Here is a 25,924-nt window from a genome sequence, read left to right as displayed (position 1 = left end):
TAAACAAAGGCAATTCTTTATGGAAAGACAGGTTTTTTGCGTGTCTGAAGGCCTTCCAGAGAAACACAGGAAGCAGCCTTATCCCAAGTAAGTAAGTTCATCTAACCTAGCATAAGTAAAAATGACTGGCAACAGTTCTGCACAACTGCAGGCTGGAGTCTTTTTCAGTCTAGGGATACCAGCAGCAATAGCACGAGCTCACTGAGTACATATCTATGCTACAGCCCACCCTCCATGTCCCTCTGGGGCATAGTAAAAGATCTTGGGGTACATTCTAGAGAGCACAGCATTCTCATGGAGAACTGGGACTTCTGGCAGAGCCCTTCCACAGGATCTGACTTGGACCGAAGCCATGCCATCCAGCACACAGAGATTCTAGGAAAGAGCAATGAGAGCAGTTATGGGAACAGATGTACCATTTATGGTCTTTGCACTGAGGAATGCTCCATTATTTTTATTTGACGAACATTCTGAAACACAGTTTGAAAATCAATGTAGCGGTAGTCGCTTCTCTAGTCCGGACAGAAACAAGGCATTCTCCTCACACAGCAGTTACAATAGACTGGTCTTGTTTCTGGAGCAGCACTGATACATTCACAGCCTGCTGTGTCTATTTGCCTTACTTACAAGTTATTGAGAGAAATTTGTAAACCACCCAGAGAGGGCTGTGGAAAGCTATAGAAGTATAATAATAAACAAACACCAACACTTAAGCACATTAATTAAAACACAGAACAATAGAACTGTGCTTAGATACCATTTTTCTGTGCAATAATTGAGGTGGTGTCTGTCTGTCTGTCTGTCAGAATCTTAGCCTGCCCCATTAGCCATATGGCTCCCTGGGCAGATTACAGACATATACTACAGTGCACTGGTAACTTGTAAGATCCTCTCCTCCACCCCCATAAAAAATGTGGCAATTCTGAAATCAATTTGATCATTTTTACAAGTTAAAATGGAAGAAAAGTGAGGTGCAATGTAGGTGACACAGAACTCAAGGAAAGCACCAAGCAAAGCTCACTCATGAAATCCACCTTTCCAAGGAGCTCCCAGCAGCCTGCAGCAGTAACTCCATGGAGCTCTGTTCACCGCTCCCCTTTCCACTTCAAGTCATGACCTGCCCAGTCAAGATGCTCCTTGGTACCTTAAAGCATCAGCTCACAAGGGCAGTGCATGCATGACAATGCTACAGCAGGCCTGTGGGGGTTCCTGCTTCCTCTGTCACAAAGCTGCCTTTGGGTTAAGCAAAAGTACAATGTAGTTTTTGTAAGCTTATAAACAAACCATGTATGCATTTTGGTTAGACATTACCAATTTTTATTTAAATGTTGGATTTCAGCATCATTTCAGAATTCATTTTCAACTCCCTGAATTCCAAAATAAAAAGTAGTGCAATCCTAAGCTTATCTACTCAGAAGTTGACCGCTCCAGGTAAGTGCTTTAAAGTAACAGAGTTAAATATCTCTCATCCTGTTGTAACCGATGGCTTTCTCCAGTACATTTAGTTGTCAGGGTGGATTTTGGACTTCTATGGATGCAGGTTAATTCATGCACTGTTAGCATCCTTACTTCAAGTAAAAGGACGATGTTTTTCATGTATGTGTATTTTTTTTTCACTTGTCATTGCATCACAATGTGTTAAAATATTGAGAGCATATTTGGTTTTATATGAAATGAAAAAAGTAAATGGTTGTAAATTTGACAGCCAGTGTAGTGTAGTGGTTAAGAATGTGGGACTGGGACTCAGGTAATCTGGGTCTTAGTCCCCGCTCATTCATAGAGCCCACTGGGTGACTTTGGGCCAGTCACAGACTCTCAGCCCAGCCTGCCTCACAGGGTTGCTATTGTAGAAATAAGATTGAGAATGGAAGGAGAAAAATTATGGAAGCGGTTTTGACTTCTTTGTAAAACAAAAAGGCAGGATATAAAATAAATAAATAAACAAATAAAAAATTTGAACTATCACAAAAATAAGGCAGCTTAGCCTTAAAATGTTAAAATACTGCAAAAAAAATCAAACATCAAAAGAATATATTACAGTTAAAGGTTGGTGTATAAGCTGCCACTCAAACATCAGCTGTCTAAACATCAGCTGTCTGCTCAGTACAGTTACAACAGGGTGTTTTTTACCCTTAAAATCTGTAAATCCTTTGACTTCCTAAATTATGGCAGTTAAATGAAGACAAAAATTTGAACTTTGCAAGCTAATCTCAGCTAGCAAAATCTTTCAAAGAATCTCCCCTTACAATTAATTTCAACTGTATCTTCAAGTAGGCTTAGAACATTACATCTTACCTCTTAAATGTGTTGCACCTTTCCTTCTAAGAGCTGGAAATAAAATATTCTAAACAAGCTAAGTCAGAACAACTGAAAGAACCAAGGCAATCCTTTCCCATTTTTATGGATGCAAATACTGGGAAGAATAATTACTTTATTGATGTTTGGATATTTAGCAATAAAATTCTGATGGAAATCATGTTGAATATAACTGCAGAGTTACAAAAATGCATTCACTATGGATTCCATTGGGATGTGGAGTTTGAACTAAATGGACAAATCATAATTACTTAAATGTCATTTTGCAGCATTCATTGACACTGCCTTGGGAGAAAAGAACACATTGTGTTTCTTTCTAAATAAAATTAATGGTCTATTTTGAAATTGGTTTGATAGTATGCTTCAAGCGCTTTAAAAAGATGTGCAGGGAACATAAGTTTTATTCCTGACCCTGATATATGTTTCTAGCCTCTGTAAGACAGTTGTGAATAGATGGATACTTATTACTGCACACTGTGACCTTGACAAAGTCAGTTACAACTATGAACAGCCTTTGCCCCAGCTTTTGCCAGTGAAAAGAAAAATAACCATAACACTGATGTCTGGTGTGGGTTCTGTATTGAACGGGGCAACATTGTCAAATTCTGTCTATTGCAATCAAAATTAACTAGGGAAATTTCTTGAAGCTCAGAATCTATACCTCATTCAGAATGTGAAACCTGGAACAATTAACACCTTTTCTTAGTTGATTTTGCTGGCTCTCCATTGAAGCATTTGTCTCCACCTGTGTGCAAACTAAAAGGATATTCATTGATGGGTAGCCATACATAGAAACACAGAAACAGAGTGAGTCAGAAGGGGTCTCCCAGGCCATCTAGTCTGACCCACGGCTCCAGCCGGCTCCGCTCATGACATGCTCACCATGTGCATGTCCAGCCTATCCTTGAACACCCTCACCAATGGGGCCTCAACCACCTCCCGTGGAGGTCCATCCTATACCCTCGGGGTCCTAACTTTCAGGAAGTACTTCCAGGCATCTAAACTGAATCTTGCTTCCCTGAGCTTTGCTCCGTTGGAGCACATCCTGCCTTCCTCTGCAGGAGAGAACAGGTCTCTACCCCCCTCCATGTGACACCCCCTCACATACCTGCATGTCGCCAACATATCCCCTCTGAGTCTCCTCTTCTCCAGGCTGAAGAGACCCAGTTCCCTCAGTCTCACCTCATATGGCTTTCCCTGCAATCTGGCCACCATCCTTGTGTGCTGCACTGACTCCAACCTGACTATATCCTTCCCGTAACGAGGTGCCCAAAACTAAACACAATACTCCAGTTACAGGCACAGCGGAGTCATATAGAGTGGTAGTAATCCCTTTCTCAATCTAGAAACCACACTTCTGGCTATGCAACCAAGGCTGCTGTTTGCCCTCTTGACCACCGCATCACACTGCTGACTCATGTTTAGCCTGCAGTCAACCAGCACCCCGAGGTCCCTTTCACAAGTGCTGCTCTCCAGCCACTTATCACCTAACCTGTACTAATGACACCCATTCCTATGCCCCAAGTGCAAGACCTTGCACTTATCCACATTGAATGCCATCCTGTTGTCTCCTGCCCAACAGTCTGCCCAGATCCTGTCCAGAGCTCCCCCAATCTGTACCTCATCTATCAGCTCCTCCCTGGTCAAATCCAAGTCAAGGATCCCCACCCCCCCTTGTCGCCTCTCGGACCCTCTGTGTGAAAAACTCTCCCTCTATAGCTTCTAGGAAGCGACGTGACCAGGCTGTCACCGCTGAGTGAGTCTCCCATTGAATATCCGGGAGTTATTCTTCCCTCAGATATCCCTAGAATCTGATCTGTCAGGATATCATCCAGGGTCTCAAGTTGATCTGGAGGGCGATAACATACCCGCACTGTCAGGTCTCTTTCCCTGTCAAAACCCCTAAGTTTCACCCAGACTGTCTCTACCGAATCCCCATCTGTGCTGCATTCTATCTCACTGCATCCTATCCCTTCCCTGACATATAAAGCTACACCCGGCCCCTTTCACTTCCTGTCCTTTCTAAATAGGTGATACCCCTCTATGTTCACATCCCAGTCTTGCCTTTCATCCGACCAAGTTTCCATGATCCCCACCAGGTCATACCCTTCTATTCCCAGGAGAGCTACAAGCTCTTCCTGCTTATTGCCCATGCTCCTAGCATTGGTGTACATGCACCTCAACTCCTTCCCACAGCTTCCTTTCTCTGGGATCCCCAGCCTCCTTCTTCCTCCCATCTTCCCTGATCCCAGCCCCCTCTTTGCAGGAGTCTCACCAGCCTCTGCAGTACATCTAACACCCTGGTCCCAGAGCCCTGACCCTCTCCCCTCACTTGTCCAATCAGGACAAGTTTTTGGGGAGGGGGGCTGAACCCACCCCCCACCCCAGCTCAGTTTAAATCTTCTGGACAAAGCTCACTAGAGCATCTCCAAAGGACCTTTTCCCCATCCTCATGAGGTGCAACCCATCCCTTGCCATTGGCAAGAAACCGGGTGCCATAGTGGAGGAACCCAAAGCATTCCTTCTGGCACCACACCCTAAGCCAGGCATTCACCTTGGCAACTCTCCTTTCCCTGCCTGACCCAAATCCCCAGACTGGTAAGACAGAGGAAAATGCCACTTGAGCATTTAGGTCCCCGAGTTTTTTTTCCCAAGGCCTTAAAGTCCCTGGTGAGCACACCCACGCCCTGCCTGGCTATGTCATTCATCCCCACATGGATCACCAAAAGTGGCCTGGAGCAAACAAGACGCTTCACTCTGTCCTTCACATGCCAGATGCATGCGCCTGGCAGGCAACAGACCTCCCTCGCCTCAAGGTCAGGGCAGCGCACCGCTGCCTCAGTGCCCCTCAGCAGGGAATCCCTGATGACGATCACCCGCTGCCGTCTCTTCCCAGTGGTGGTAGGTGGCCATGCCCTGACCCTCACCTCTCCTACAGTGGCCCCCTTGCCACTTGTGGTCCCAGGCTGCAGGTCCTGCTGGTCCCCCGAGGCCTCATCAGCCCCAGCCTCCCCAGGTGGGGAGAACCTGTTTCCCAGCTCCAGATCAGTGCCAGAAGGAGGAGGAGGCCGTGCTGGCCTCCTCCTGTGGGTGACATGCCTCCATGTCTCCCCAGCTGTTCCTCCCACGGCCGCTCCCTCAACCCTTTGTCAGGAGGGGGGCTGCTCCTGGCGGGCCTGGAGAGCTCTCTCAGCCCTCAGGCACCTCACCTCCTCCTCTAGGAGGATCACCAGCTGGCACCGAGGGCAAGTGTATTCCTGCCTCTCCTGAGGCAGAAGGGCAAACATTTTGCAGCTGTGGCAGTGGACAGCAACACCCGTGACTCCCGCCAAGGCCATCTCCTGGCCTGCCATTGAGAACCCCTCAGGGACCCTACCTTGGTCCCCGGCCTTGTCTGTCCTGCACTACTCCTCGCTCGCCCAGTTCTCCCAGACAAATCCACCCCCACACACACACACACACACACACACACACAAGGACAAAATAAAAATTTAATTAAAAAAATTAATCAAAATTAATTGATTGTCCCTGGGCAGCCTGGGCTGCAGCTAAGGGACACAGACAAGGAATGACGCCCTTGTCGCATCACCCTTAACGCAACGCCATTGGCACCACATCTGTTGGTGCTGCCAACAGCTGAGCATGGCCTTATAAGCCTCACAAGCCACTGACCCCACCCTTCTGCTTCCTGCTGGGCCTCTCTGGCCCTGTTTCCCTTCCTCCCCACTGCTCCTGTCTCCCTGTTCCCCTGCCCAACTCCTACCTTGCCTTCGCAAGTTCCCTGGCCACCCTCAGCACGCTCTCCTAGCCTCTGCCTCTGTTGCTCTGCCAAGAGCCATACATTTTTAATCAATCAAATCAATATCCAGGTGTAATCCAAGGTGCTGGTCTTGACTTTTAGACTATTAAAATCTCAGTCACACTAGCTGGAGTTCATGGACATTATAGCCCAGAACAGCTGAAGGGCACCAGATTGTCTATCCCTGCCCTACATGGTCTGGAAAGAAGACAGCTGCTTCCATATGAATCTACTGAACTGTGCATCTCAACATTGTCAGAGAACAGGTTGGCTGGCATAGAAAAGGACTGGGCATTTTCTATGGGACTCCTAGGCTGTCACAGATCTTTCTCTCCAGTTAAGTTTGTTTTTTTTTCTTCCAGGGGGAAGGTTCTGAAAGCAAATTCCTAGCTGTACAGGGTAGTCCCCAAGTTATGGACAGGTTCCATTCCTGAGAACATCCTTAAGTCAAATTTGTATGTATGTCGGATCAAGTGAGTAAGCCAATCATTTGTCTAAGAAAGAGTGTGTTGTGTGGGTGCGATTACATTTCTATGCATGCAAAAGGCTTAAGAAACACTCCCACATTCACTAAAACCCATTTAACACAATACAACATTTTAATAATGATATATAGTAATAGTAACCACAGGTACTGAAGAGAATATGTATGCATGTATGGGGATATACAGTATTGTAAAAAGCAGATGAAAGAAAACAGTTCTTAAAACATGTTAGAGCATTCTTGAAGTAACATTAAGCCTACCTTTAACTGATGATAATGAAGATGGACCTGGTGCTGGACAGTCAGGGTTTGACTGGAGGCTAGGGTATGTATGCCATGGAACAAAAAGCCATGAATACTGTATCTCTAGGGAACTACATGGTCACTGAGCGATGTGTTGCCAAACGCTAGAGATAGCTACAGCTTTTTCCTAGATATAGTCATATAGAGTTTATGGCAGTCCATGCATTTGTAAGTATGTTTGTAACCTAGACATTCATAACACAGGGACACTTTCCAAGTGTTTGAAGGGAAAAAATCTCTTAAGCATTAATTAATAAATCATAAAGCACTAAACTTTAAGGATTTGTCTTGCAAATCTTGTGAGATCTGTCAGATTACCTACCTGATGCAACTTGAGGTTGTGTTTTTTGATATAAGCGAAATGTCTAAATAGAACAATTCTGTAATAGGTGAAACAACTATGATAAGAGATCAATACCAGAGGAGATAAAATGTAACTTGGGTAGAAAATGAGACCAAAGAATTAAAAATCCAGGAGATAGCTCTAGAAAGTAAACTGGAACTACTTGTCCTGGTTTATTAGGTAAGCAGGCAGATCACAGCAGCAAAGGAGACCAGGTCAGGAAATGCATGTGGAGACTATGTGAGATGCACAGAAGATGCAGGAAGCAACTCATATCATCCCGTTGAAGGAAGATGCTGTTCCCATCTAGAAAAAGTCAGATTTGGGAATCCAAAATCCTGATTCTGTTGACTGCAGTAACGTTCAGTCAGCTCAATGGAAAGAAGAACCAGTTGAATCATATTCTATAGCTCCTGTCCAAGTTTGTTAAAAGAAAAAGAAAGAAAGTAAAACAGGTGTGCGAGCATGCATTGCTTGCCTAGATTGTATTCTTGCAATGAATCTGAGTGGGATGGAGTGAAAAGATACATTTATGCCAGCATTAATGCAAAGCTGGAATTGCCCTATACAAATAATATCTTTAGATTCTGTGGGCTTGCTATCTGAGACACATTCTTGGTTTGAAACGTGCTGCTTGCACCACTATGACTTGTAGGCCCAAAGCAGAGGGTGCAAGAGTCACATAAAAAGGCAAAGCATACATCGCCATCCTGTGTCTCTGTATGAATTATCCAAAAGGAAGCCAAAAGAAAGTTCAGCCTGAAATAAGATTTACGTGTGTTACTTCCTATGTATAAATACTTATGTAGAAAAATTGCAATTTAAATAAAAGATGCATTATCTTTCAACTGAATGGTGAAACCTTTACCTTCCTCTTCAAGTACTAATTGTTGATAAGCAACTCTGAAGTCTGTTCACTATCTTCTTTGTGTTCTTTATCTTTACAATGGATTTGTGCTCAACAGCTCTTCAGATAGAAAACTGTCCTCTGTAAAGTAGGACAATCTGGACACCCTATTTTAGTCTTTTTAAAAGGCTGTTACAGAGCAAGTTTTGGGAAGCGATGTTACACGTCTTCCATTTGAGAGAGATTATATCTTTTACATTTCCCATGTATGATTCTAGTGGAACTTGACACAGAGAGAGAGAATACAAAAGAGAGCACCTGTGCCTTTAAAAGGTAACAGCAGAACTTTGTTACCAATACTGAGTCTAACTTATGGCTTACTACACTGAGTCAATTCTGTTGGAGTCTTGAGGCAATCAAGAGCACCTACATGGTGCAAATTGTAGATTTAAGAAGTTTCATGGAAGTTTATGTATTTTGGAAAGTCTCTTTGAGAACCATTTTAGGACCCATGGAAAACTCAATATACACTACTAATCCTTAAGCACCTGCAAGGTGTGACATAAGTCCTATAGCTGAGATCTGCTTAGGGTGATGATGAGCTTATCGAGTTCCACTGATGTCAGGTGATCTACTTCAAGCATGAATTTGGGTCTCTGGCTGAGTTCAGAGTAGACGAATGATGATGAGTTTTACCAATGCTGGCCTGTTATATTGTCCAAATCTGCTCATCGTATTTCGCCATGGTAAGTCTGTTCTTTAGGAACCATGAAAAGAAACAACAGCTTGTTTTATGGTTTCTCCATACTACCATGGATTGTCATGATGTCAGAACCTAGGATGCTGGTTTTCATGGTTCTGATATGCAGCTACCACAAAGTCACTTGGAAAGAGTGGACACTTTAGGAGTATCCTTCTCTGCCTACAACAGATGTTCAGATCAAGGAGGAAGAGGCAGGTCATGTGGGTAGAGCAATGCAGTTTACGATTGAATTTCAAGTGTGCTGGCGGATGGGGTATGTGCAGGGAGGAGGGAAACCATGATATTGCAGAAGTCACTGAATCATCTGCCAGGTAGATCATGGTAAAAACAACAACAACAGCAAACTGTGACCCATGGTCACCACATATGGTTTGCCATGCTATGGGAACCCTGCCACTAAAACAGGTGCAGCTCTTTTAAAGTAAGAGAACCTTTATATCTCTCAGAGGAGCTGCCAGACTATCAGCCACTAAACTTCTTCTGTGCTCCCTTCTCCTAACAGAGCTCCAATTGTGTAACCATTTTACACAATATTTCAAGGCCCACTTTCAAAAGCAGAGTAATATTGCATGCAAAGGGATGGTTAGACAGCTAAATGACTGGCTGTGCATGCAATTATATGCACAATTACCTTATTGCATAATTGTGAGGTCTTAATTATGAAAATGGGCTTTTGATTTTTGTGGTGCTCAAACATTTTGAAATCTAATCAACCCAATATGAAGGAATCAACACTCCTTATCGATTCAGAAAATATTTAAGATGCACTAAGATACATATACAAAGGATCATGGGCCAAATTTTCACAGGAAGTAAAGTGTCCCTTAATCACTGAGGAAAAAGCAAGTCCCAGTGCACCTGCAAAATGCTGTGCAGTTTCATGTACTTTTCCATTTATAAAACACCTTTGTTTCAAGTTGGAATTCAAGACAGTCAAATGCAGTTTCCAGGTGGTCTTACCCCCAAGCATGGGGTACCTCATTTTATTTATTTATTTATTTTTCGATTTATATCCTGCCTTTTTCCTACAAAGGGCTCAAGGCAGCTTACATCTCCTCCTCCATCTTATCCCCACAACAACAACCCTGTGAGGTAGGTTGGGCTGAGAGTCTGTGACTGGCCCAAAGTCACCCAGTTGGCTCCATGGCTGAGCAGGGACTAGAACCCAGATCCTCTGAGTCCCAGTCCCAGGCTCTTAACCACTACACCACACTGGCTCTCAGTGCCTTCACACCATACCCTGCAGAAATCTTGTCTATGTCATAGGTTTAAATAGAAAGAGCCAATAATGGATATTGCCAAAGGTGGTCAGGGAACCAATCCTCCCCCTATTCCATTATATTTGTGTGATGTTAGTTAAAATATAGAGAAATCTCAAATGAACATGGCCACTTCCTTAGAAGGCCTATTTCCTTTCTAACACCTTATAAGAGCCAGGGGCCACTGAGAGTATATCAGTGTTTTTGTGCATACAAATCAATCCATTTCTACAAATAGAATGTTAACTCTGTTATTGCTGCTAACTCCACTGAACTTACTTCAGGTTTGCAGATGGTTGCCAAAACTAATCCCTTAGGAATTTCATATCTACACTGCCTGCAACAAGCGACTGAGTCTGCCTGCAGTGGGTGTGAAATGGCAGGTATCAGATCTCAAGTAACTAAACAAAATTAGCTGCATGCCAGCCTGTTTGTGTATCAATTTCTCTTGCTCATAGAGTGCTAATTCAGGCAACAATCATTTACCTTATGTGCAGGCAGAATAATAAAATGTATCTTTCAAGAAGCTAAGCAGTCATATATGTGATTTTGTTATCCGTTGCAGCTGCAGGGATTTGCCTGACATTCTCTTTTCATCTTCTACATTTTGTTAATAGCCAACAAAGAACTGCACCTACCAACCAATAATCTGTGCCTCAGAGTTAAACAAGCAAGTACCTTTTTAGAACATTAAATGCATTATAATGGACAATAGTGACTAAAAAAGGGTGCTAGGAATGGGAAAACATTGGTCATTTAACTGATGTTTGTGTTCAGTGGAGAAATATCTTGTCCAAAATAAAAGGAATTTTCATTTTGTTGTCTATATGCAAGCTATAAAAATAACACTGGACTCTTAGGATTGCCACAAAACATTCGTGAACAGAGATCTTTATTTCAATGATTATGTTTCTGTTACTTTCCTGTCTGAAGTATTGAACAGAAATATCAACTTTTTAATTTGGTTTCAAGGATCAAAAATGGCAAACTTCCCTTGGAAAAAAGATCGAAACCAAATAATTCCTCATGGGAAATATTTATAATATCCTGCTATTGATTATTATATTTTTCCACAGTACAGAGTACTTGGCACTTTACATGATTTCAGAAAAAAGATCTCTGCTTCAGAGCAAATTTTGGGCTTTTGTGGGACCCTTAGCAAGAAACTGTCCATCATTCTCCTCCAAAAGGAAGGATTAAGTGAACCTAGTCCCACCATTGAGAAGGAAGGACTCCCTGGAGAAGAGCCTAATGCTGGGAACAATAGATGGCAAAAGAAGGAGGGGACAGCAGAGAATGAGGTGGCTAGATGGAGTCACAGAAGCAGTCGGTGTGAGTTTAGGTGGACTCCAGGGGATGGTGGAGGACAGGAAGGCCTGGAGGAATGTTGTCCATGGGGTTGTGATGGGTCGAACACGACTTCACAACAGCAACAACAAGTCCCACCATTGCTATTCCCCCCAAAGGACTGTGTTGCCTGCTGAACCCTAAGACAGCATTTCACCAAGGTCTGCCCCAAGGCCCTGAAGCTCTGACAGCTGCTGGATATTGCCAATGTCTGAGGCTGGTTCTGCTATGATGAAATATTATATTTTTAAAAATGCTTTCTGCCTGAAACTCATTGTAAGGTCTATCCTTACATATGTACATGGATCACAGGAGCCACAAGCTGTTCACACAGCAGCACTCTGTAGGTAGAAGTCTTTGGCATCTCCAGTCCAGGTCTCTGCATCGAAAATCAACTGTTGTGCTGTAGCCCAGGCGAAAGGCCAAATGGAAGCCACCCACTCCAAAATAGCTGCTGGATGTTTCTCCCCTTTGTTGCCAGAACCAGCTCTGCTACCTGCTCTTTCCACTCAATCTTCCTTCCCCCGAGCCCCTCCCTCAGCAGCAGTTCCACCTCCTTTTCCCTCCCACCAGTGCCTTGACTTGCCTACTAAGCCAGGTGGAGGAGGGGAGGGGAAACAGCCACCAGGGCTTCCCACAGCCGTTGGGATACAAAAGGAATAAACCCCTGGCAAGGCACAGCACTAACCCCAGAGTGTGTTTGGTGGGGAGAGGGTTGGAGGGAGATGGTCACTGCTTGTGTCTTGTTCAGGAGCCAAAACGATAGAGCTACACTAAAGAAAAACAATGGTTTGTGACATCCAGAGGCTATGCAATACTGTTACCATTCAGATCCAAAACACTGCAACATAAAATAGTACAGTAAACTATAGCTTCATACAAGGGATCTACAGATATCTTTGTATAAACTTACATGCACACACACAATTCATTTAGAATCATTTGTTCAGCATTTCAAACCATTTTCTTTCATTACTTGGATAGTTAATTTTTAAATATACATTCATCTGTTGCAAATGAGGCTATTATTAGATCAGCCATTTAGTACCTTTATTGAGATATTAAGTTTTTAAAAATATGTAGTACATTACAGTAAATGTCAAAAACTTGGTGAAGGTTGTCGTTTACTGACAATTAACATTTTGAGAGGCAAGCGGGGAAAGTTTGTATTGAGCAAAACATTTACACATACACACATCAGTCTCGGGCTGAGCACACAGCTGCAAGCATCTGCCCACAATGTAAATGCTATCCCCACTGACACATGAGCACAGACAGGTGTGCACTCCTGGGGTGGGCAGAGAGTCACTAGGCCATCTCAAGCAAGCAGCGTGCGCCAGAACATGAGCCAGCTTTCTGTGGGCCTTGGACTGTGGCCTCTGTTCGAAGGATCACTCCCAGTGGATGACAACAGTCAGCCTGCCTGCCACAGCTTGACCAATGAGTGCCCCACACACAGGGAGAGACGATGTTGGCTTCTCTCCAACTAGAAGAAGAGAGTAATCCTCAAACTCAGGTGACCATCCTGCATAAAGCTTTACCCCACATCCACTGGGTACTTGCAAAACTCCACCCACTCACATTATCTTTACTTTGGTCCATGGTGCACTGTCCAAAGCACTGCACTATGCAGCCAAGACATGAAGCTCTCAACATCATGCTCCACATTTCTTTTTCACATGCAATCTACGCAGTTAACATGGCAAAATACAGAAGCTACAGTAGGAATGAGGAACCAGTGATCTCCTAGACCCTGTTGGACTCTTGTGGCCATAAACCCCAGTTAGCATGTCCAATGCTTAGGAATGGTGGGAACTACAGTCCTTCCATATAAGTTCTTTGCCCTGTACTCCTAAGCTTCACGAGTGGAACAAAACTTTTCAGAGGTTTTTCAATGGTCTCAGTGCTAAATGAAAGACCTCCTCCCAGCACTAATTATTGGGTATAGAACTATAGTATAATGTTCTTGGGTAAAGAATATACCCTAAATTATAGAATATCAAGCAAATCACAAGTATAGATTCAGGCACTAAATCCAAGAATAAGGCTAGATCAGTGGTTTAGGGCTTACAGAACAGAACACAGTCACAAAATGTATTTAGATCCAATACAACTAATTAACCAAAACAACTAAACATTCTAGGAGATGACACACAAGATGAGAAATTCCTCAGGTCCTGATACAATCACACCTTTAGAGAAGGATAACATATAGGGGTGTCTCATGGTGCTTCTGGCAGGAGTGTTCCCTTATTGTCAGGAGATAAGCTGAAGGGAATGACCTTCTATCAAGCCTTCATAATAGCCCTGATAGATGTATCTTCAGATCTGTCTTAATCAGGCACAGCTGTGGCAAGTTTCAGCATTCAGTAGAGGTGAAAATGAGTGGATTGTGAACAAAATGTGTGTCATAAACTTCTTAAATATAATCTGTCATGGAATAACAAACCATGTTTAGGAAACAGTGTGATAGCAGCAGCAGCACCAATGTAAAATGGTTCTAATTCAGACATGGAGCCTATATAGCCTCAGGTTCCCCTCTTCACATCTTATATCTTTAAAATGCTTTTTCAACTGTCCTGCCTCCTCAGGGTGGAGTACACCAATGAGTACTCACCATGCCAAGAGGAAAATACAACCAAACCATCACAGTAAAACAGTTCAGAGGAGGCTAAAAACAATGGGACAGCTGCACAGGGCTTCCATTGGCAGGCCTGTTTAGTAGGGCAAGACAGGTAGGACACAGGCTGTTGCAGCACCTGTTTTAATGGCCAACAGGTGTATATTAAAAGGGCTCTTAAAGGATGTTGGAAGCTTGAAGGGATGCTCAGTCCTGGCAGCTGGCAATGGAAGGTAATCTAATGCGTAACAAATGGGGGCAAGGTGCATTTCTGAATGCTATCTATCATCATTGGTTCCCTCCCCACTTCAAAGTTTTGGGAACATCCTTTCCTGCACCTGCTGGATAGGAAGCCTGGCCCTCCTCCAATCAAACTGTATTGGGCATGGTAGAGGTGCGGATCTAGTTACCAGATCTAGTCATTTACTTGTTTCTGCTGGTACCCCAACAGCATGCATGCACTGCATCCATTTAGAGTACAGGAACACATCTCCACTGGTCCATAAATGCTACTACCATACTACATCCTTTCCTGCTGCTTTGCAAAAGGCACATTTCACACTTCTCCACCTCTTGACTTCACTCATTTAAATGGGATGAAGGGACAAGCCTACCACGTGAGTTATCCTCCACTGGTATCAAAATCCCATTATCCATCCTAGCCGCATAATGATATAGTAGTTTATGTGGTATGTGCAAGATCACAGCGGGGATTTCTAAGGCCCTGACAGTGTCTCCTAGCAATCATGTTTGAGGATCCTGCCATTAAAACCCCTCCTTACTTATGGCTGTTGGACTAAATGACCTCTGAGGTCTCTTTGAACAGTGATTGTATTTCTGTAGTATATAAAAGAGTTCCACAACGTAAAAAGATAAATTAGCTCTGAAGAAGCTGTGTAAAAACAATCAATGCTGCCTCTCCATTTAGATTTGGATTCAAGGTTGCCAACACTATTCAAGTTCTTACCTCAAGTACACAGCAATATTCATGCATTACATCAGCTGAATACTTCTCAAGCTGATATGGGTCCACATATAAGACAAAACACATACTCCAGTGAAGAGGTATTATCCTTCTGGTATGTAGCCAGCTGAACAACTAAACAGTCCTGTATACTCCAAACTTTAATTTCTGTTTATCCAGCTTTCAAGTATGTTTACACAGTGGGCACTATGAAAAATAAAATCCAAACCCACTATAATGGCTGGCTATTTCAATCATTTTGACTTTATGTATATTAACAGCCCCTTAAAGCAGTGAGGATCATCCACAGATGGATCTCTTGCCAAATGTATTTTGGACATGTTCACATCTGTTCTGCATAGTTGAAAAAAAAGTTATACATACACCAGTCACCAGTTCAGCAGGAAAATTTTCTATGGATCAGGTGGATAACATGGCATATGTCCTTTTTACAAACATGGGTACAAGTGACTTCCCTTGAAAATAATAATTTCCCTAAGATCTGTCCATGTGAAGAACATACACAAACATATTATAGTATGGACTGGGCAATAATTCATAACTTCACACTTAGAGGATGCGTTCTCTCTGAAACACACACTGCCTAGTGACCTGAACTTGCGTGTTTTTATCTGCTATTCTGTATTAACCAATGCATTGATGTTTTAACTGGCTACCATTTTCACATAGTCTTATCAGATCCTCTTTTTAAAAAAAAGTTGCATTGCTTCTTATTTCATATATAGGGGCTCTTATGGGCACCAGAGATTCTTTTTAATTAAATAAACTTGAATTATATAAATGAATAAAGCTATATAAATTTATTCTAGATTAAACATATAGGCCAAATTAAAAGCCTTTTCAGTCATTATTGCCATTTGGTTAGATATGAAGTGTCTAATATGAATTATCCCAGGTTCTAAAATCACAACATGAAAAGAGGGTATTTTCTCTAAAGCAATTTGTTAAAGATGGGGAAGCTTCCCTCATGCCTGACATTGCAATTCACTCAGTCTTATCTATTTTCTTCTTCTCTTTAGTTTCCTGGAGAATGCTTGGGAAAGTGGAGACTGGTAGACAAAGGATTTGGTTAACAGAGGCAGGATCCAGGGTCCAGTCCCTTCCACCTGCTGGCAGCTGGGGAGGGACCAGATGCTATTTGTGACTGGGCAATGTTTTCCAAATCAGGGAGTTTAGATTTCTGGAGAGTGCTGTGATCACCTGCCAAACGTAGGCTTCTAGCCTAGGCATAATTACAGCAAAGCACTGTTATACAAATTCAGTGGAACATAATTCCACTGAACAAGCCTTCAGGAGACCACACTGGCCTCCTGAGAAGCCACATTAGGTAGCAGGTACCAGAGGGCAGGGTCTTGTAGAAATGAGCCGAGTGAGCCTGCAAACCAGACTGCTGCCTCAGGCTGCCCAACTGCCTGTGCTGAAGAGTCAACTGCCAGCCCTGTTAGCCTCGGCATGTGTGAATGCGGGCAGGGCCACCATTTCGTTCTTTCCCTCAGGCAGCAACATCTCTTGGGCAGAATTTGTCCTTCTGGGCAGCAGAGCTTGTTCTGGGCTTCATTCAGCCTTGCAGATATGTGGGATTTAAATTTGGGCTGGCTAAAGCAAATTCTTTTTCTTAAGAGTTAAACTTTATAGACTAAGTTGCTTCCTGTAGTCTCCTGGAAACTTATTGTATAATTGTTGGTCTTTTTAATAAAAGGTTTATTTTAAACACCCCAATTCCCCAAATTAAGCCCTTATATTAAAATGTTCTACCTCTTGAATTCTTACTCCCAGTTATGGCACTTAGTACAAGTACAGTAATACAAGTTAATAGCTGGTGCCATATTCTGTTTACATAAGGCAAATATAAGCAGACGTTGTGAATACTGGTCCCTAGGCAACAACAAACTTCTTGCTGGACAATTAAGTCTTTGTCAGGATGTGGTTCAGTTGCAGAGCCCTTAATTATTGGATGCCTGTCTTATGTGGTACACTTCTGGAAATAAACCACCCAGAGAGCTTTGGCAATTGGACAGTATGGGAAACAAACAAACAAAATATAAAGAATAAACAAGGTCTGATAACTCTGCAGAAAGATGGACAACAAATATTCTCTTGAGAAATTGTTCCTGGGAAGTGCATCTTTATTTTATAAAGGGTGTACTCTAACTGGAATAAAATAACATAAAAAATGTGCCAGCTAATTTTTTTAAAAAACTGAGCTGCAACATTCCCAAAGTCTGCAAATTATATACATTTTATGTGTATAAAGTGTATTCTGCTGCTAGAATTTTGTAGTGAGATGTTAATATTGTGGTTGGCTTTTTGGTGTTGTGTATTCTTAGTATGGGGTGCTGGTGGTAGGATTTATACGGGTTGTTTTAAGCATAGTGTTGCATATCCTCTGTAAGCCTATTAAACATCAGCCTATAACCTTTTAAAATAAATAAATAACACCACCATGGGGAAAGGACTGTGACAGATTGACTGAACCTTCCCTGCTTTCTTCCCACCATTGGAAGGGCCTCTCAACACCATTTTTGTAATTGCAGCCAAAGCCAGATCAACAAAGCAATAGCAGTGCAAATAAAAGCAGCTCTCACTTGGGGCCTGGGATGAAAAATTGGTTCTAAAGGAACCAAGAAGTTTATCTGACTGTATGAATCTCTCATTTTCTCCAATGGTCAAGAGCAGTCAAGATGCTTATATTAGGATGTTAGTTAAGGAACAAGAGGAAACTAAAGGACTGTTCAGCCCCTAAACCACCTGAAGCAAGCATCTAATTGGTGTGACGCATTCCCGGCAAGCCATTAAGAATCTCTTCCTCTGCTCTGTGGAACCTCCCCCACAAAAAGAGACTTGCATTCCAGAGTCCTAAAATAAAGCATTCCTGGGAGGTAGGGATATACTACAACATTTCACTGCAGTTCCCATTTGTAGTTTTGAAAATCTGTTTGGCCTTGTCAACAAATGGAGTGACATCTTTTGTTTTGCCTTAATTTGATCTCTGCTTGCAAGAATTTTATTCAACCTGAGTCAAACTGAAGGTGCGGAAATGTCTGACTCACCAGTTGCTATATTTTCTTTACAGCTTCATTCTAAAGACTTGAAACCCAAGTTCCAATTTATCTCCTCCTCTTGCCAAGCCAAACTATATATAGCCCAATGAACACAGAATAGAATGCAAAGGACAAGTCAGGGATTAATTCCCCCTTTGTTTCAATGGGACAGAAGCACGCTTAACTGTCTTAGGATTGCCCCATCCTAATATGCTTCTTACTAGCAAATTGAACAGATGAGGAGCTAAGATGACTGGGCAATAAGCAAATAGGCAACAATGTTCATCATCTTAAACAGAATCAGGGTAAGTGGACTGAAAAGTTGCCTATAACTGCTCACCTCTTTTGATGAAATGTTATTAAGCAACCTTACATTTTTGAACTGAAAAATATGACTGTTCAGTGCCAAACATCTATGCCCATTCCTGATATAGCAACAATCTAAATACAGCCATTTTTCTTTAACAATACGAAAGCAAGAACCAATATTGAATAAAGAAATATTCAGAATAGGAAATTATTTAGAATGCTTTATGAAGACAAGCATAACTGTTTATGAAAATAACCCAAAAGCACTTGGAAACCTCTTTTAACCTGAGCCAAACAAGAGGCATCAACATGACTTAGGAAAGTTTCTCAGACCAAGACATGATACAACTCTTGACAAAAAGATATCTCTTGTGATAGACAAATGTCTTCTGGAGAAAACAAAGGCCAACAATTACATCGGATTAAGTAGATTCAAGTGTTATGGAAAAAAGAAGCACAAAAACATTTTAACTGTAGTTGATTTGACAGAGCAGCTGGATTCTTCAAACTGTGTTGGCTTGTTTTAATTTTGTTTTAATTATTTAACAATTCTATAGAGCCTGTACTTAAAATGAGGATAAGACGCAGCCAAAGCAGTGAAGGAGGTAACTTCTGCAAAGGCTTTCACTAGAAGTAATATGCCATGACTTTTATCAGGTTTTGTTTTAAGAGAGACCTGCAAAAGTATTTGCCTATTCAGAGTAACAACAGAAAGCAGAACTTGCTTTGTGAAGCCATCATCCCCACTTTTCAGGAAAAAAATAGTTCAATTTCAAAGAAATACACAAAACCAAAGCAGTTGTTGATTGATTAGATAACACTATAAGGAAAAGGTAAGCAGAGGACTTGTCTAGAAAAGATTTGAGAACTATGAACAATTTCATTAACAAAGAAGCAACTGTCCAAGTTCCATTTTGATTATGCAACACTGATAAAAATCCAGTACTCATGCACAGAACTCAGACACACAGATTTTGCCTGATTCCATTCCTTGCTTTAACTGTTCTAGTTCGCCCTACCCTGTGTTCCACACCTTCTGAATACAAGTTTTTCCTAGAAAATCTCTTGATGAATTCTGAAATTGGAAGATAGACCATTTCCAATAGCTTTCACTTCCTTCCATTCATGTATGCTATGTATAATAAGTTCTAATATGACATGTTTTATAGTATACTGTATTTAATTGTGATGCTTCTAACACAAATAAAGAAAGAATATCGATGTGTATGAGCCACACACTCTGGAGCATTCCACTAAACTCCCTCTGAGCTGCACAAGGAAAAGCAAAGAACACTCTACTGCAACTTAATACGGCAAACTCCCCTGGGAATACACCCATCATGAGATAACAGGTCAACAATGGATCAGTAAACGTTTACAATTAAAGCAGTTCTTTTCCACACTTCCTATTTAAATAAAGCGCCTTTCTTCATTCTTGATTCAGGAAAGACTACAGGAGGTGGTACCCCAGGGATGCATAAGCAGTCCTTTAAGGGCCAGATCAGCCTCAGGAGTCAGTGTGTTAAAGAGCAAGTGACCTGGATCAATGCCACTGTATTTTCTTTTGGGAATAAATCTGGGCAACAGAATAGCTTTCTGACTATCCACTCAGCCAGCCATGTCAGACTGATCGGGAGGGATAAACAGAAAGTGGCTCAGGCAGTATTCCACATCAGCGTAAACTGTGGGGCTTGGCTTGAAGGCAATCCAGTCAGTCAGGAGACCTACAGGCGGCTGGGGAACAGCAAATTCCAGCAGGCCACCGCATATTAAGTGGTTTAGAAAGCAGCTGCATAAAAGCTTTTAAAACCGTTACATGGAGCCCAATCAGATATACATATGCCAGGAAGTCAGCCCCATTGAACACAGTGGGACTTACTTCTGAGAAAACAAGTCCAGATGCTCTGGCTAAACTGGGCTGTGGACTATTGTCCTTAACTTTAATAATGGCCAAAAACAAAAAACAAAACAAAAAACCCCAACCAGACAAACATAGGAAAATAATGGCAAGAATGTCAGAAGGCTAGGTAAAGAAGAACAAATCAGAAAAAATAGTCTATAAGAGGAAGGGAGGCTAGGCAGCAAGAAGAGAACAAAGGGAATAAACAGAGGGAATAAGAAATAGCATTTCAGCTATGGCTAACAAAGAAGAAAGGGATGTGTAAAAATTAAGTAGAATTATTAATATCATGGAAGTACCAATGGAAGAAATGTAACAGAAGGAAATACAAGAAAAACAGTCATATAAAAATAGACAAAGGACCACAGTAACGTTCTTGGGGGGAGAAAATAGCAGCAATCCAATAGAATTTTAAAGAGAATCAGCACAAGCCTAAAAGAGTTTTCCTAAAACAAAGATTTTAAGAAAGAATATTTTATTTCTTTCTCACTGTGTCAGGGAGCTTGGTACTACAAGAACCATAAACCAAAGTATATATAAATAAAAATGCTAGTATTTGCCAAAGGTTTTTTTTACATCCATGTCTATTGACAATTATTATATAGTTCTCACCTTTAGCTAACAACTATTTAACCAAGCCAGATTTAAACTCTTATTGGCCCATCTGGAAAATGTAATAGAACAATAATTATGAAGATCCCCATTCTACATAAAGGACCAAATATCATCAGAGTTCCCAAGAACCACAAACATGTCTATAATAGGAACCCTTCAGAAATGAAATCAAAGCAATGCAATTCCTTATTGCCAGCACAGCTGCCTTAAAGGTAAATAGACCTTTTACTCAAGACTATTTTTGTTTCTCAGTCCCAATGTCATTATCTGGCTTTTGGCTCACATGCAATCTAAGTTCCAGTTTATCTGAGTTCACTCGACAATGTTTGGAGACACCTTAAAATCTTAAAGGAAAAATGGCTTGCCTTGTATACCTTAGGCAGAGATCCAAATTAAACAATGCAACGCAATGTGTGTGGACCAGAATGCCTGCTCAAATCTGTCCAGCATACTAAGCAATTGCATTACTATACAATTAAGGAGGTTTTGGTAGGTGTCTTCATTTAAAAGGAAGGTGCTACGGAGAAGAATCAAGCTGTAAGATCTGGCACACAAAGACACAGAATGATCCCACATATCAGTTAAATATGGATATGTTAATATGGACCAACAGAGCATATAGCCAGATCCTAACCAGGTTTAAGAGATTAAAATGTGCTTAAGTTTGTATGGGAGGATCTTAGTCTTCAGCGTACCACCCTCATTCATACAAATGAAATAATATGTATTTCATTCAAGAAACTAGGTAAGATGATACCTTTCAATGAACCCATCTCTATGGATCAGAAGCAAGCAAGATTCTGACACGGCTGAGTGTTGGCCCAATAAAAGATTTTTCCTTTCCGCACTCATGCAGCTTATCTAATTGTCTTAGATTAGACATGTCAACAATGGTCCAGATTTAAATAATGTTAACCATTTTTTAACCTGAAATAGACTGATATCAATGAAACATCCCAGGAAGCTCCTTCCTTTTATAATACTATTTCAGAGTAGTTGGGGTTGTCCAGACATAAGTAATAAAAGTATCACATATTATAGGCAGAATATCTTGGAAGAATACATGAGAACAAATTTAGTTCCTTTAAGTTGTTGGTGCTTGCACCTTAAGCAAAAGATAGTTCATTCACATAGAACAGTAAATAAGGTGTATTCCTCCCACTCCTTAAGAAATTAGCATTTCAAAAATATGCTACTCCCCCCCCCCCCGAACTCCAAGCCGTGTCTAATAATGCAAGAAGCAGATTGTCTCCCCTCGTTTCCTTAATTTGTTTCATCTAAAAGCAATTCACTCAACATCTTGTCGCCCTCTGGCAGCTCAGTTTACTTATCCACACTTAATTTCTCATTTGGACCAAAACAAACTCCCCCAAACTGCCACAGGCTGAAGGGAAGAGAGGAGAAAAATAGCTCCTTGTGTAAATTTACCAGGAAAAGACTAGCTGTATATGTGCACACAGAGAAAGAAAGCAAGATCACACTGGCTGTAGACATACTCCACTGGGAAAGCCAATTGAAATGAATGGGAGATGTGGGAGAGCAGTACTTAGCTCGGCGCGGTTTGTGCAGGAGACCTTCCCTGTGGATTGTGCCAGAAGATATCCCAAATATGTAGGCACGGTCTTTTCTGGTCCTGCTGATAGACAATCCTTTGACTACCACTGAACTGTTTCTAAAGCATCTCTCAGATGGCCGTTCCATCTTTCTACGTTTATGCACACAATGCCAATCTAGCTGAATTTGCACCACTTCCATTCCACGCAAGGAGAATTCTTGAAACTTACATAGTGTTACATCATTAGAACTTACTGGCACATTAAAACAAAACATCTTCATAGTAGCTCTTTCTTTCATTCTCTCTCCCCACCCCGTCTCTCCCTCCCTCCCTCCCTCCCTCCCTCCCTCCCTCTCTCTCACACACACACACACACACACACACACACACACACAGGATTCCTTCCTTAACCAAGCAGCTATTCACAAATGTGCACGCATTCCGGTCTCTTGTCCAAAATTTTATTTCTCCAGTTAAAACTTGTATCTCAGCAGCCTGGAAAAGCAAAAGCCACCATCAGCTACCAGCCACCACAAAGTTCATGTCAGCATATGGTAACACAGGAGCGTTCTCTTTGTGTGTGGGGGGAAGGGGGACTCAGGAGCAGCTGCCTGAATTCCCCTTCCAGAGCAGTGCAGATTCTCCTACACCTGGCTCCTCTGAGCTCATAAGCAAACTGCTCCGAACCAAGCCTCCAGGTGAGAGTGTGCACATCAAGAGCAACAGGCTCCTCTGAAACTCCCCATGCCTATCCCAAGGGGACGGGGAAGTCAGCAATGCCTCCGGATGCCCAGAAAAAGGAGTTAAAAATGAAGAGAAGCAAAAGCAGAGGCCAGAAGGAAAGGACCAGAACTCTGCATTCCTTTGGGCATTCTCCCAAGCTTTAGCTGGAGCTGAGTGTCCTAGCAATGCAACTCCACAAACAGTACTTGATGGTGACACTGAGACACATCAGGAGTGACACACGCACAAAGGGGAGGGCAGAGGATACCGAATCATATTCTCCGGTGACTGCGTGTGTGGTTTTGCTTGTGCCTTGAAGCCCCGATTGATATCTAACGATCTGGAGTCATTTGGAGCTCCCTTGGGGGCAGAGTCGCGAAATTAAAACAGCGATCTGTCCCTCATGGCTGCCTCACGCAGAAGTAAACCCCATGAAATCGTCCAGACCCTGACTCCTGAGGAAACCCGGGCAGGATCAGGCAGCCTGTCGCTAGCAAACCCGACTCATCCATGCCAACATCCGTCATTCAGCAGCAGGTGGGACCAGTGCCCCCAACAAGAACTTTGCATTTGTGACCTGACTGTCCCGAGGCGCCCCGTCATCCGGGAAGCCACAAAGGCTGCCGCCCTCGCCGGTGAGCGGGGGACGCGTCCTGCCCACCTGATCGCCTCTTTAGGTGGTCGGTTCACAAGTAAACAAGAGAAGTTGCCAGCAAGAGGCAGCCCCAGAAGACAGGCGATCGGGATTAGGGCGAGGAGAACTGCGCCTGCCTCCTCTACTCTCCTCTCACCCCGCTCACAGCAAACGGGAGGAAGAGAACCGTAGGGGCACGGCAGGGAGAGGAGTGCTAATAATTGCGCTAGGAAACCCCAAATCTGTATTCAGAGTTGTTCCTTTATGGTTCCAGTGGAAGGGCTTCTCCCCCACCCGCGAAATGCGCATGGCAAGCAAAGCGGGACACTCCGACCGCGATCTACCCAAAGTTGAGTGCCCTCACGTTCCCACTGGTTTCAAGGGTACAGGGTTTAAACAGGTGCGTAACTCTTCCACTGAAACCAGCGCAGACGTCGAAGGTTCTTCGGCGAGGCTGGATCGTGTCCTCCGTTTTGACTAAGCGGAGCCTCCTCCTTCCCCGGCCCCCTTGAGCCAATCTGCGCCCGCCACTCGAGAAGGCAAGAAAATACACAGTCGCGACGCCGTCCTCCCCTCACCTCGGGAGATCTCAGCGGACAACGGGAACCGGCCAGGCGCTCGCCCACTGGAAAAGCAGCCGGCGGGCCGGCCACGCCACACGCGCGCACACGCGGCCGGCTCGATCCCGGCCACAGGTGCCGGAGGAGGGACCCCGCAGGCGGCAGGTATCCCCCCCTCTTCGGCAGAGCAGGCACTTCACGAATCCCTCTACGGATGAAATACAGCGGAGGCCGGGGCGCGGGAGGCTCTAACAATATCGCCAGCCTAAGGCCAGGTCCCACCCGCGGAGACGCCGCTTCGGCGGCGGTCCTAGCCAAGCGCGCGCCCTCGGGCGAAAGGCTTCCTCCGCCTGCGTCCCTTTCGCGACATTCCGAGCCGCTACCCAGCCACGCCGCGCGCGCCGGAAGAGCAGCTTCCCCCGAAAGAGCAGGCTGGCCAACTTGTGCAAAAGACCGAACCTTTCCCCCAACCTGAAACCTTGCCTAGGGATGTCCTTCTGGGAGACTGAACAGCCGCGGAGGTCATTCTTTTCCTTAAGAAAGAAGCCTCGACGTAGAGAAATGGTCAGAAAAGACCCCACCGCCACCACTGCAAAAAAGAAAAGGCTTCCCTATCTTTAAAAAAACAACAAACGAAGGTACTCAACGGCGAAAAAGGGAACCGGACCGCACCTGACTGAGCAGCGCTGCGATGGAGGCTCCCGGCGATTGCGAGGCAGCTCACCCAGGAAAGGAGGCTGAGCACCGGCTTCATCTTCTGGGGTGGCGGCGGCGGCGGCGGCGGCGGCGAGGATCGCAGAAGCTGAAGGGCAGCCGTCTCCTCTGCTCTCCGGGCCCCGCAATTACATGGTCTAGGTGGCCTCGCAGACTGCCCGCTCTCGGAGGGCACGGCGCCGAAACCGACGGAGAGTCCCCTTCGCTTCGCTTCCCGCCCGCGCCCTCAGGTGTGACTCGGCAGCCGAGCGGGCGGCAGGAAGCGCTTGGCCCCGGACCGGGGGCTCCCCTGCGGTGCCCGGGAATGCCTCGCGACCACCTCTTCCCAGCCCTCGCGCGATGCCCGGCTCTGCCCGGCGGCTCTGCCCAGAAGCCACGATCCAAGAACTCCCAAAAGTTGCTGCCGCACTTTGAAGAATGCGCGGAGCGGAGCGCCGACGGTCCTCTGCCCGCGCCTGTCTTCCTCAGCGGCGGCTCCTCCGCCAGCTTTTATTTCCCGCTCGCTGGCGAGGCTCCGCGCCGTCCCCCTGCTGGCTTCCCCGGGCGGCCAGGGCGGCCGAGGGGACCGAACGAGCCGCGGGCTCGCCGCGCGCGGAGTTGCCCGGGCTGCCTCGCGCGGCTCTTCGCTACGCCTCGCGTCCAGCGGCGGATGTCTTGGGGAAACCTCGGCGCGCCGGTCCCATTTACTCCCAGGGCTCCGGCGGCTACTCAGATTAACAAACCGAGCGAGCCCCCTCCCTCCCCCGCGCACAAAACCCAGCACCGAGGGGGAGGGGGGAGCCACTCGGCCGCAGCCCCGCCTCCTCG

General features: G+C 44.1%; 1 protein-coding gene across 7 annotated transcripts in view; it reads right to left on the bottom strand.

Annotated features, from left to right (window-relative positions):
• ERBB4 (erb-b2 receptor tyrosine kinase 4) overlaps positions 1 to 25,516 on the bottom strand; it is a 935,345-nt gene extending 909,829 nt beyond the window's left edge. For all 7 annotated transcript variants that reach the window (XM_044432044.1, XM_044432045.1, XM_044432049.1 and 4 more), the window contains exon 1: positions 25,076 to 25,516. In XM_044432044.1, the coding sequence (XP_044287979.1) occupies positions 25,076 to 25,157 (82 nt within the window). In that variant the 5' untranslated portion in view covers positions 25,158 to 25,516. The remainder of the gene's footprint in view (positions 1 to 25,075) is intronic.
• Between the last annotated feature and the right edge of the window lie 408 nt (positions 25,517 to 25,924).

Source organism: Varanus komodoensis, unplaced genomic scaffold, assembly GCF_004798865.1.
Source record: "Varanus komodoensis strain SLA01 unplaced genomic scaffold, ASM479886v1 scaffold23, whole genome shotgun sequence".
In the NCBI taxonomy this organism is placed as follows: domain Eukaryota; kingdom Metazoa; phylum Chordata; class Lepidosauria; order Squamata; family Varanidae; genus Varanus; species Varanus komodoensis.
The sequence above is the reverse complement of the archived record's forward strand: the minus strand, read 5'-3'. Positions and strand labels throughout refer to the sequence as shown.